General features: G+C 46.8%; 1 protein-coding gene across 5 annotated transcripts in view; it reads right to left on the bottom strand.

Moving 5' to 3' along the window:
* Positions 1–13,920, bottom strand: part of pfkfb3 (6-phosphofructo-2-kinase/fructose-2,6-biphosphatase 3) — a 116,646-nt gene that overhangs the window by 27,184 nt on the left and 75,542 nt on the right. For 2 of the 5 annotated variants that reach the window (XM_072471024.1, XM_072471027.1), the window contains exon 1: positions 3,381–3,741. The exons of 1 other annotated variant lie outside the window; for it this stretch is intronic. In XM_072471024.1, coding sequence (XP_072327125.1) covers positions 3,381–3,462 — 82 coding nt within the window. In that variant the 5' untranslated portion in view covers positions 3,463–3,741. Of the gene's footprint in view, positions 1–3,380; positions 3,744–13,920 lie in introns of those variants that run through there. 2 more of the 5 variants (XM_072471023.1, XM_072471025.1) reach the window with 2 other exon arrangements.

The following is a 13,920-nucleotide window of genomic DNA, read 5'->3' as shown; positions in this document are numbered from 1 at the left end:
ACATCTTTGGGTTGTGAGGGTGAGACCCACGCAGACATGGGGAGAAAGTGCAAACTCCACACAGACAGTGACCCAGAGCCGGGATCGAACCTGGGACCTCGGCGCCGTGAGGCAGCAGGGCTAACCACTGTGCCACCGTGCTGCCCTATAAAGATTATTATTAATGAGTTTTATTGTAATAATTACAGGGATCCCTGAAACAAAACATGAATAAACTGCTCGAGCTATAATCCTGAAGTTTCCAGCACTGGCACTTATTCACTGCAGTTAGGGGCAGGTTTAGCACAGGGCTAAATCGCTGGCTTTGAAAGCAGACCAAGGCAGCACGGTTCAATTCCCGTACCAGCCTCCCCGAACAGGCGCTGGAATGTGGCGACTAGGGGCTTTTCACAGTAACTTCATTTGAAGCCGACTTGTGACAATAAGCGATTTTCATTTCATCTCAGTTACTTTGAGTAAATTTGACTTTCCGAAATCAACAAGCTCTAGAATCCAGTGTCAAGAATGCAAGCAGAGGAACAGTGCACAAGAATGCTTCACACATTGTCTTGTGTTTTCTTTGTCAACAAAGATAGCTGACACATTTCAAGCACTCGCTAATTATTTTAAACTGGAAAGTGACTGCAACTCTACGCAACTACATTTGGAGCTTTTGGAATGTTCAAGAACAGTAATTGACAAGCCACATTGTTCTTTACCTGTGAGAGAGAGCAGCCGCGAAGTTATAATGCAACTTACGAATACAGTAAATGGTCACAACATGCAAAACATAATGGGTGGGCTGATTGACTTTATCCTCAGCTGCTAGCCAGGAAACTCCTTTATCGAGTTTGTGTCAAAGTTTTGCCTTTGGGTCAATTGGGATTAAAGACTGGTTGTGTTTAAACTAGCCGAGGTCAGATTCCTTGAATAAATACACCAGATGGAGAGGGTGTTGATCCCGCTCTGACTGGGTAGCAACACTGCCTAATTGAGGGACTGGGAAGGACACAAGCTTGTGCCAGCTCGTTAGTTGGTGACTGTGCATTTCAAAGACTAATTTACAGATTTGGGAATTTCAGAATTATCAAACTTTACACCACCAGAGCTCCAAACAAAAAAAGATGCCAGTGTGTACAGTCATCATTACACATCAGCCAGCAACTGTTTGGCATTGTTCCAGGAAAAGGTAAGGAGCAGGACTCAATGCAGTGTAGGTATTCCATTAGGACAGGAGCACGAAACAGACTGTAATGATGGTGTTCATAACCTGTTCACACCGCATTCAGCTAGTTTATGCAACAAAATAAACAATCTCCTTCCCACACACACCACCCCTCTCTCTGACATCTCCCCCCCCCCCCCCACACACACACACACCACCCCTCATGCTGACAACCCCCCACCCACACACACACCACCCCTCAGTCTGACATCTCCCCCCACCCACACACCAACCCTCAGTCTGACATCTGCCCCCACCCACACCACCCCTCTCTCTCTGACATCTCCCCCCACCCACACACACACCACCCCTCAGTCTGACATCTCCCCCCACCCACACAACCCCTCACTGACATCTCCCCCCCACACACCACCCCTCACTCTGACATCTCCCCCCCACACCCCACCCATCACACTGACACCCCACCCCACCCCACTCCTCACTCAGAGTTTCGCTTGTTCAAGTAGACCAGACCAGATCAGCTCTGCCTTTCAAACTAATGTTGCAATTTGCACATTTAATCCGGACACACACTACACTCAGGGGGAAACCCCTGGGTAGGTCCTGAGGCGCTATATAAATGCAAGTCTTTCCTTTTCTGTCTCTCCCTCAGAATCACCTGGATTTAATGGGGATAGAATCGCGTGAAAGTATCCATGGTAACGGGCAAACTCCGGGCTGGTAGACAGGATGATGTCATGATGCCCATCCCACATCACATGGCCGGATGGAAACTGGAGACAGACCCCCCCCCACACATCCCTCACTGACATCTGACCACCCCCCCACCCCATCCAAAACCCCCCCAACCCACACCACCACACACACCCCCCACCCAAACACCCCCAAACCACACCACCCACCCAAACCCCACACCACCCACACACATCCCTGACATCTGACCACACATCCCTACTGACATCTGACCACCCCCACTCAAACACACACCATCCCCTCACTCACAGACGTCTTACCCCCCCCACCCCAAACACCCCGCCCATACCGACATCTTTCTCCCCCATAAACACCACCCTCACTCACATATTACAATCCCCCCCCCACCACACACACATTCAAACACAACCCCCCCCCCCCACTCACTAACATCTTACCCCCACACACACCTTCACCATCTCAGAAACCTGGCCCCCACTCCAGACACAAACCCCCTCACTCTTTCAGATAGTTCACCCCCCCCCTCTCACTCAGACAACAATCCCCCTCATAGGCAAACCACCTAACACCCCCCCCCCCCAACACTCTCAGTCACACGCACAGCCCCCACCCCCTGACTCTCTCAGGAAACCCCCCCCCCTCACTCACACCTTAAGCTGCAAGTCAGTTAGAGTGAAACTGAGAGGAGGATGTTCCGGTAACTCCGCTACATCAGAAACCTATTCTGGTAATCTCGTGCAATCCTGGGCAAAGCATGGCCCAGGGCACGGAGCTGGGAAAATGAAATTACAAAAATCTGCCCGGAGCAAGTGTCTCAACATCACCCATATCCCCGCACGGAGAGAGATCGGGCTAATTATCTAAAAGAAAGATTTTTACACCTTTTTTTTTAAAGCCTGCACACAAAATATGCAGTCAGTTGTTTAAGGAATTATGTCGACGTGAGGTTTCTATGAGATAGTGACATGATGGCCACATGCTTCAATCAACCTCAATTCAAAATGTAATTGCTGACCCGATTCACAGAGAAAGGGGGAATTAGCCATTAACTAACTTCAGGGAGGAAGAGGAAGCGGCCAATTGTGTGTTCACTGTCTCAAATGACACGGATACCACCGCGTCCTTAAATAACCCGGCGTAAGAGAGGTTCCCACAAGCGGGCACGTGTATTCCAAAGAGTTTATGGCTAACAATTTTTTTTTTTTTTAATTCAAAAGCCTGGAACGCTTAGATTTCCTAAAACGATAAAACGATAAAACAATTCAGTGCCTGGTAGCAGGAAAAAACGCGGGAGAAAGCTGATGATAAAAAGGAAAGAGGCTGGGTCCCCCAGTCACAGAGCAATGGGTACACAAGAGACAGGTGAGAAATATCAGTGACATTCTCAGACTCGGTTACCATTCAAGAGCCGAGAGAGAGAGAATCGTGGTTTTGTGTCAAACTCCTCCATTGATTAAAGCCAATGCACAAAAAGGTCGGATATGCCTATGATGGGACTCACGTCGGGATAGCAGCGCTGGCCGTTCATCCTTGTAAGGGATCCAGATTTTCTGCATTGGGTTCTGCGTTAGCTCCCTGGGCATTGTCTTGTCTGGCTGCTTGAAGGATGGGTGAATGTCTTTTCTTGTTGCACGCAGACACTTTCTCCCTCTCTCTCTCCCTCCTGTGCGGGATCCGGCTTGTTCACTGCAGAGGATGGAAGTGGTACAGGCTGCGCTGATCGTCAACGTGGAGTTGTTTTTTTTTTTTTGCTGCTACCGTCCCCTCTGACTGCTCCGCAATGCTGCACAGCAGCCGCCGCTCTCTTGCCTGATGTACTCGCCACTGCAGAGGAGGAGAAAGATGTGGGAGGCAGAGCTACACCTCGTGAGAGTGACTCAGCGCCGAACCGGCTTCTTTGCAACCAACCACCGACTCCAGGGCACACCATCGCCAGGCTGCACCAATAGCAGGCAGCAGGCAAGGGGCTGGCACGTCAAAACCCAACCACATCCAATCGCTGTCACTTGTCCTGGCTTTGATTGGCCCCTCAAGCTGCCAATCGCCGAGTGGAAAAACTTTGATGCATGAGTGCCCCTTTTTTTTTAAAGCAATAATTAATCGATCAAAGTGGAAGAGAAACACATACACAAATCACCTCCTATCCAATAGACAGATATTCTAAAACACCTCGAAAAATAAAATACACAGAAAAAAATAATATATGCAGTGAAAAAGATGCTTTAATTATGAAAGCTTTATTTTAAACATATCCACTGGCTGGAACGTTTTGTAGAATTCTGGAACTTTTTTGCGAGCCTGCATTTAGTTTCCCCATTGACACAGCTAAACCAGGACACAGTTTCCCCTTTGAATGGTCACTTTGAAATGAAACAAGTTTGCAGAATGATGTTAAAGATGCTTTCTGTGTTGTGGAGGCTGCCGAAGATTTCGTCCCCAAATGGTCTCCGGTTTGGCTGCTGAGTAGAAATTCATTTCGACGCTTTTCTCGTTATCTTCACTGTCCGCTCGCAATGCAAACAGCGGGATTGGAGGCTCCCCTCCGCTCCATACCCCCCAAACCTTTTATAATTTGATGAAAGCCAATCAGTTTAACGCAACCGCTTGGAACCGTTTCATTTAACCTTTGTTAACACCGGCGAATTGAAATTCTATTTTTCTTTGAAACAGACGTGGTCATTTTTCAGGAGCAGATTTATTCGTCGTGAGCTTGAAAAGATAAAAACCGTCCAATTTGTTTATTTTTAAAAAAGAAATCCACTAAGGTTTTCCTAATGTGGACTTTATTTGGGGTCTAAAATAAGATTCTTAAACATTCTTTGTGCTCTGCAATGAGCCAGCAATTCAATCGTCTAGACTATTGTAACGGGGTGGGAGGGGGTGGGGAGAGACAGCCGGACTAGATTCAGAATAAGGATGAGGGGGGGGGGGGGTGGTCGTAAGGGTTTGGGGGGGGGGGGGTTATCCCTGAGCACGTCCCTCACGTACTGAGCGACACACAAAAGCCTTTCTCTCTCTTCCCACCCAGCTCTCGATGATTCATCCATTCCTTCCAATATTGCCGCTGACCAGGAACTGTGGGCAAACTCAAGTTACGGTTCCAGGACTCTCCCTGTCCACTATCAGCTCCCCAGGTGCTTTACCTGCACATGTATTGGTATGTCACTTAAAGCAAAAACATCTTAACATGTCCCGAAAACCGACTGGGGGAAAAAAAAGCATTGCTAAACCCCAGAAGCAAACTGCTGCAAATGTGAAGGTGCCCATTGATTTGATGGTTAAAGCGGAGTTACAGACCACAATAGCCCGCTCCATCTAATTTAAGGGTTACTTTGCGATTATATGTAACGGCTCCAAAGTGCCCTGAGCTAATCTCTCCACTCTGACTTTGTGAGTAAATGTGTGCAGATAGCATCTGTCCAAATCTGCATAGTGTCCGGCCGCATTCAATCTCTTAACACGCTACCTGGTGATGCATAATATCAATTCGCGCTGTCAGAAGGATAAATTAATTTGTCTGCCAGGCACAATCCTTTGTAGTTTCGCGGCCAGCTTTGCTGCCGAGGACTGACTGAGTCAGCAGCAACAGTCTGGGCTGCTGACTGACAGCTCCTCCCTGGCTCTCCCTTGCCCAAAGATATGGGGGGGGGGGGGGGGGGGGGGATCACCCGCAACTCGAACTAATGGCTAAATCCACCTCCCGCTGAGTGGGGCGTTATCGACCCCCCCCCCCCCTCCCCCCAGACACACACTCACTCACTATCTCAAATGGAAATGACACTGACAGCTCTCTCTGACCATTTGGGGGTTGAAGAGACACTTGCCTTCACTCTGCCCTAATGACTATCTGTATCTAATCTCCCAGTCAATGCACAATGATGGCAGGAGGGTTTATTGAAGGAGGTAAACCACCCACAGTCCCCCACCTTCTTTCTCATCTCGCCTGAAACGGGAGATCCTGGCTGACACCCGCCCCAAATACCGGGGGCACCAAAAATTTGTCCTGGTCCACCCACGTTGACGCTACGACCAAGAAAGCACAACAGCGCCTATACTTCCTCAGGAAACTAAGGAAATTTGATATGTCCACATTAACCCTTACCAACTTTTACAGATGCACCATAGAAAGCATCCTATCGGGCTGCATCACAGCCTGGCATGGCAACTGCTTGGCCCACGACAGCAAAAAACTTCAGAGAGTCGTGAACACAGCCCAGTCCATCAGGCGAGCCCGCCTCCCATCCACTGACTCCATCTACACCTCCCGCTGCCTGGGGAAAGCGGGCAGCATAATCAAAGACCCCTCCCACCTGGCTTACTCACTCTTCCAACTTCTTCCATCGGGCAGGAGATACAAAAGTTTGAGAACACGCACGAACAGCTTCTTCCCCGCTGTTACCAGACTCTTAAACAACCCTCTTATGGACTGACCTGATTAATACTACACTCCTGTATGCTTCACCCGATGCTGGTGTCTAGGTATTTACATTGTGTACCTTGTGTTGCCCTATTATGTATTTTCTTTTCATGTACTAAATGATCTGTATGAGCTGCTCGCAGTACACGTGACAATAAAAAACTCCAAATCTAAAATCAATAATTCTCCAAACAGGCAATGAAGGCGGTGGGAGTCTGGAACTCACTGCCTGAAAGGGGTAGAGGCGAGAACACTCACAACATTTAAGAAGCATCTAGATGAGCACTTGAAAGGCCACAGTAGACAAGGCTGGGAAATGGGATTAGAATAAATAGGTGCCTGGTTACCAGCACAGACATGATGGGCTGAAGAGCCTCTTTCTGTGCTGTGTGACTGTATGGCTTTACGACCCTATTATTGGAAAGAGGAACAGAGGCTGGAATTCTTCAGCCGTTGCGATTCTCTTTTCCCACCGGCAGCACGCCCTACCTGCAGGTTTCCTGGCCAGATGAGGTGGCTTCAATGGGAATTCCCATTGACAAGTGGCGGGAGTAGAGAATCCGTCCGCCAACGAACGGCACACCACCGAGAAACACGCGGCTGGGGGAACGGAGAATCCTGCCCAGAGATTCAGCTCATGATCTTTCCATGAGCCCTGGGCTGACCCCAGCAATGAGTGGGACAAGACATCTCTGATGGGACTGGCATTGAGTAGATTGTGTGTTCATTGAATCTGTCCTTAATTTACTTCAATCACAGCGATTAAAAGTGGCTCCTGACTGCAAGGGCATACATAGCCTTGGAGCACAGAAGATACCCCATGTGGTCAGGCCTTGTACCCATAGCTAGGACCACTTGATTGTTATTTTCCATTTATTATTTTAAATGCTATTCTTCTTTTACAAAAAAAAGAAAAGGATTCTGGAGAAAGGCAGGGGACCAGAGGAGTTGCTCTTGCAGAGGGCCAGCACAGAGATGATGGGCCAAATGGCCTCCGTCAGTGCTGAAGCTCTTCTATGATTCAGATTCTTCCCCCACTCCAACCCCCCAGTATAACGATTGTCATGAGACTTTGAAAGTATTTCAATGTGGAAACGCGTTGGGCCTCCCAAGGATGCAGAAGGCTCTACATAAATACAAATGGCTCATTTCTTTTAAAGTCAAATTTGGGAGAGGGTGTGGCAGGGAAGAGGATTTACCACTGTTTTCTTAACCAAACTCAAGCCTGGAGATGTACATGCATCACAGGTATGTTAATTGGCAGTCTACATGTTGCACATGATGTGTTGATGTCAGTGATGGCATTGCAAGTTGCACCTCTGGACATAATTTTCATAAATGTCCGTGCTGCAATGTGGAAATTGATGAGGATCTGAACATTCTTCAGGTATTCATGCAAGGTGATATTCTTTACAATGCACCCAACATCTGTATTTAATTCCTAATTGGGGCCAAGCCTGCAATATACTGACAGCGCATCTGAAAGGTGGCACCACCGATAGTGCAGGACTTTCCCAGTGCCTGCACAGAACTGCCAGCCTAGACTGTGCTTAAATTTGGGGCTTACATGTTCTGATTCAGGGAGGAGAGTACTATCATTGAGCCAAGGCAGGTGGGTAGTGTGAAGAGTGAAAGCTGAACTCAAAAGGTTGATTCACATCAGTCACCATCGGTCTTTTCTGCATAAACACCAGCATTTTTTATTGCTTCACAATTATATTTGCAGATTAATGCCCCAAGCCACAATAAACACAGCCACTTCCATTTTAAGCTACAGTTAAAAAAAACATATCTACAACAAGACTTTACATTTACGTAGCACCTTTAACACAGTAGAAACATCCCTTCACAAGGCATCCCATAAAAAGATACAAGGACAAGTGACCAAGGCCTTGTCGGAGGGTTTTAAGAAGCATCTGGAGGGAGAATTCATCCCTAAATCTTTCCATTTATGTGGTCTAATGTCCCACTCCTGAGAGTCTAGGGTGAGATTCCAATGCAGTCCTGTGGAAATGCTGCCCTGTCAGAAGTGCCAGCTTCCAGAGGAGAAAAGTAGGGAAAATCCCCAGATATTCTATAAGTATATCAATGGGAAGAGGCGAACGAGGGAAAACGTAGGGCCCATTAGGGACCGTGGGTGGAGCCAGAGGACATTGGTAGGGTGTTCAATGAATATTTCACATCTGGCTTCACCCAAAAGAATGAGGATGTAGGCGTGGAACTCGGAGAGAGACTGTGAGGTTATTGAGCACGTTGTCAGAGGGAGGGACAAGGTATTGGAGTGGTTGGCAGGCTTAAAAGTGGAGAAATCTCGAGGCGCGGATAAATTGTGTCCCAGGCTGCTGTGGGAGGCGAGGGAGGAGATTTCAGGGGGCCTGATCCCAATTTTTAATTCTTCTCTGGCCATGGGAGAGGGGCCAGAGGACTGGAGAACCACGAATGTGGTCCCACTATTTAAGAAAGGCTGTAGGGATACACCAGGGAACTCCAGGCCAGTGAGTCTCACGTCAGTGGTGGGGAAACTAATGGAGAAGATTCTGAAGGAGAGAATCTATCTTCACTTGGAGAGGCAAGGTTTCATCTGGAATAGTCAGCATGGCTTTGTCAGTTGGAGGTCATGCCTAACAAATTTGACTGAATTTTTTGAGCACGTGATGAAGTGTGTAGATGAGGGGAGTGCAGTTGATGTAGTTTACATAGTTTTCAGCGAGCATTTGACAAGATCGCACATGGGAGGCTTATAAAGAAGGCAAATCGACATGGGATACAGGGGAACTTGATACGGTCGATTCAAAGCTGGCTGAGCTGCAGGAGACAGAGGGTAATGACAGACGCCTGCGTTAGTGACTGGAAGTCAGTGTCCAGTGGCGTACCACAGGGATCTGTGCTGGGCCCCCTATTGTTTCTCATTTATACTGTTATGGGACAGAGTTTAGAAAACCCCAAAGTATATTATGGAATTCACCTAACCTATAACTGTTGGATTTGGCTAGGATTAGCACAGGAACCTGCCATTCAGGTGTTATTCAACCGAGTTCTCAGGTGTTTTAAATCAAAAAACAAGCTTTATTCTACGAATTTAGTTAACATTTGTATAAACACATAGTAAGAATTTTTATCAACTACAAACACCCCACACAGCTACAGTAATCTATGTATACCCCTTAATGAATTCCCCCTTAACTGTTCCAATTCAATAACAAAACCCAAGTAAGACCAATAACCCCTTTTCAAAGGTGTGGCCCAGCACACGGCATTCTTACTGCCAAAAGACTGTCATTGATACTCTGTTCCCCTTTTCAAACAGCAGGTTTGAATTCCTTCCAGAAGCAATTATCTCTTTTAAGTTATCATGCGGTCTGGAAACAGTTTTAAAAAGGAAGAGAGAGAAAGACTTCTTTCAACCAGTCCAAACTCAAAGCAAGAGTAAAACTCAGAGCCACAGCCTAGCTCCACCCACACAATGACATCACTGAAGCCATGTGATAAGACAAAAATATTTCCCATGACAATATAAATGACTGAGATGATTATGTGGGGGATAGGATTAGTAAGTTTGCGGATGACACAAAGCTAGGATGGGTGAATAACAGTGAGGCTATGAGTCTTGGGTTACAGGAAGATATAGACGGGATGGTCAAAAGGGCAGAAAAGTGACAGATGGAATTTAATCATGAAAAGTGTGAGGTGTTACACTTTGGAAGGAGCAATTTGACAAGGAAATCTTCAACGAATGGCACCACACTGAAAAGTTCTGAGGAACAAAGGGACCTTGGCGTGTTTGCAAATAGATCTCAGAAGGCAGGAGGGCAGGTTAATAGGGTGGTGAAAAAGGCATTTGGGACACTTGCCTTTAACAATCGGGACATAGATTACAAAAGTAAGGAAGTCTTTAGAACTCTGGCGAGGCCACAGTTGGGGTACTGTGTGCAGTTCTGGTCGCCACATTATAGGAAGGATGTGATTGCACTGGAGGGGGTGCAGAGGAGATTCACCAGGATGTTGCCTGGGGCGGAACATTTAAGTTATGAAGAGAGGTTGGATAGACTTGGGTTGTTTTCGCTGGAGTAGAGAAGACTGAAGGGCGACCTGATCGAGGTGACGGGCATAATCTGTCCGAGTTCTCCTTAGTTGAAGGGTCGGTTATGAGAGGGGCACAACTTGAAGGTGAAGGGCGGGAGGTTCAGGGGGGGATTTGAGGAAAAACCTTTTTACCCAGAGGGTGGTGACGGTTTGGCACGCACTGCCTGGGAGGGTGGTAGAGGCGGGTTGCCTCACATCCGTTAAAAAGTACCTGGGTGAGCACTTGGCGCATCTTAACATTTGAGGCTATGGGCCAAGTACTGGCAAATGGGATTAGGATTGGCAGGTCAGGAGCCTTTCATGCAGCGGTGCAGACTCGATGGGCCGAAGGGCCTTTTTTGTACTGTATTTTTCTGTGATTCTGCGAGACGTTAAACCAAGACCATAAGACATAGGAGCGGAAGTAAGGCCATTCGGCCCATCGAGTCCACTCCACCATTCAATCATGGCTGATTTCAACTCCATTTACCCGCTCTCTCTCCATAGCCCTTAATTCCTCGAGAAATCAAGAATTTATCAACTTCTGTCTTAAAGATACTCAACGTCCCGGCCTCCACCGCCCTCTGTGGCAATGAATTCCACAGACCCACCACTCTCTGGCTGAAGAAATTTCTCCTCATCTCTGTTCTAAAGTGACTCCCTTTTATTCTAAGGCTGTGCCCCCGGGTCCTAGTCTCCCCTGTTAATGGAAACAACTTCCCTACGTCCACCCTATCTAAGCCATTCATTATCTTGTAAGTTTCTATTAGATCTCCCCTCAACCTCCTAAACTCAAATGAATATAATCCCAGGATCCTCAGACGTTCATCGTATGTTAGGCCTACCATTCCTGGGATCATCCGTGTGAATCTCCGCTGTACCCGCTCCAGTGCCAGTATGTCCTTCCTGAGGTGTGGGGCCCAAAATTGCTCACAGTATTCTAAATGGGGCCTAACTAATGCTTTATAAAGCTTCAGAAGTACATTCCTGCTTTTATATTCCAAGCCTCTTGAGATAAATGACAACATTGCATTTGCTTTCTTAATTACGGACTCAACCTGCAAGTTTACCTTTAGAGAATCCTAGACTAGGACTCCCAAGTCCCTTTGCACTTCAGCATTATGAATTTTGTCACCGTTTAGAAAATAGTCCATGCCTCTATTCTTTTTTCCAAAGTGCAAGACCTCGCACTTGCCCACGTTGAATTTCATCAGCCATTTCTTGGACCACTCTCCTAAACTGTCTAAATCTTTCTGCAGCCTCCCCACCTCCTCAATACTACCTGCCCCTCCACCTATCTTTGTATCATCGGCAAACTTAGCCAGAATGCCCTCAGTCCCGTCATCTAGATCGTTAATATATAAAGAGAACAGCTGTGGCCCCAACACTGAACCCTGCGGGACACCACTCGTTACCGGTTGCCATTCCGAAAAAGAACCTTTTATCCCAACTCTCTGCCTTCTGCCTGACAGCCAATCGTCAATCCATGTTAGTACCTTGCCTCGAATACCATGGGCCCTTATTTTACTCAGCAGTCTCCCGTGAGGCACCTTATCAAAGGCCTTTTGGAAGTCAAGATAGATAACATCCATTGGCTCTCCTTGGTCTAACCTATTTGTTATCTCTTCAAAGAACTCGAACAGGTTTGTCAGGCAGGACCTCCCCTTACTAAATCCATGCTGACTTGTCCTAATCTGACCCTGCACTTCCAAGAATTTAGAAATCTCATCCTTAACGATGGATTCTAGAATCTTGCCAACAACCGAGGTTAGGCTAATTGGCCTATAATTTTCCATCTGTTTCCATGTTCCCTTCTTGAACAGGGGGGTCACAACAGCGATTTTCCAATCCTCTGGGACTTTCCCTGACTCCAGAGATTTTTGAAAGATCATAACTAACTCCCCCACTATTTCTTCAGCTATCTCCTTTAGAACTCTAGGATGTAGCCCATCTAGGCCCGGAGATTTATCAATTTTTAGACCTCTTAGTTTCTCTAGCACTTTCTCCTTTGTGATGGCTACCATATTCAACTCTGCCCCCTGACTCTCCTGAATTGTTGGGATATTACTCATGTCTTCTACTGTGAAGACTGACGCAAAGTACTTATTTAGTTCCTCAGCTATTTCCTTGTCTCCCATCACTAGATTACCAGCGTCATTTTGGAGCGGCCCAATGTCAACTTTTGCCTCCCGTTTGTTTTTAATGTATTTAAAGAAACTTTTACTATCATTCCTAATGTTACTGGCTAGCCTACCTTCATAATTGATCCTCTCTTTCCTTATTTCTCTCTTTGTTATCCTCTGTTTGTTTTTGTAGCCTTCCCAATCTTCTGACTTCCCACTACTCTTTGCCACATTATAGGCTTTCTCTTTTGCTTTGATGCATTCCCTAACTTCCTTTGTCAGCCATGGCTGCCTAATCCCCCCTCTGATAACCTTTCTTTTCTTTGGGATGAACCTCTGTACTGTGTCCTCAATTACTCCCAGAAACTCCTGCCATTGCTGTTCTACTGTTTTTCCCACTAGGCTCTGCCCCCAGTCGATTTTCGTCAGTTCCTCCCTCATGCCCCTGTAGTTACCTTTATTTAACTGTAACACCTTTACATCTGATTCTACCTTCTTTCTTTCAAATTGGAGATTGAATTCTACCATATTATGATCACTGCCTCCTAAGTGTTCCCTTACTTTAAGATCTTTAATCAAGTCTGGCTCATTACATAACACTAAGTTCAGAATAGCCTGTTCCCTCGTGGGCTCCATCACAAGCTGTTCCAAAAAGCTCTCCTGTAAACATTCAATGAATTCCCTTTCCTTGGGTCCACTGGCAGCATTATATACCCAGTCTACCTGCATATTGAAGTCCCCCATGATCACTGTGACCTTGCCTTTCTGACATGCACTTTCTATTTCGTGGTGCATTTTGTGCCCCTGGTCCTGACCACTGTTAGGAGGCCTGTACATAACTCCCATTATGGATTTTTTTGCCTTTGTGGTTCCTCAACTTTATCCACACAGACGCCACATCATCTGACCCGATGTCGTTTAGTGCTATTGATTTAATTTCATTCCTAATTAACAAGGCAACCCCGCCCCCTCTGCCCACCTCTCTGTCTTTTCGATAGGTTGTGAATCCCTGGATGTTTAAATGCCAGTCCTGAACCCCCTGCAACCACGTCTCTGTGATGCCTACCACATCATACCTGCCAGTCACAATCTGGGCCACAAGCTCATTTACCTTGTTCCGTACACTGCGCGCATTTAAATATAGCACCTTTAATTCTCTATTGACCGTCCCTTTTTGTTTTCTCAGTGTGGTGGACCTTGGTTTACTGAGCCTTTCCATACACTGTGTCATATTTTGTGGGATGGGGACTATCGTAACCTCTCCTGAGTTCTGTCTTTTCGTGCTGTTTTGTATTCCTAAGCAGCTACGCTTCCCACTGATTACTTCACCTCTTGGTTCCCTGACTTTCCCTTTCCCCCCCAATCTCTAGTTTAAAGTCCTATTGACCACCCTATTTACTCTTTTCGCCAGAACACTGGTCCCAGCTCGGTTCAGGTGG

The sequence above is a fragment of the Scyliorhinus torazame genome, chromosome 13, assembly GCF_047496885.1.
Source record: "Scyliorhinus torazame isolate Kashiwa2021f chromosome 13, sScyTor2.1, whole genome shotgun sequence".
NCBI classification, from domain to species: domain Eukaryota; kingdom Metazoa; phylum Chordata; class Chondrichthyes; order Carcharhiniformes; family Scyliorhinidae; genus Scyliorhinus; species Scyliorhinus torazame.
The sequence above is the reverse complement of the archived record's forward strand: the minus strand, read 5'-3'. Positions and strand labels throughout refer to the sequence as shown.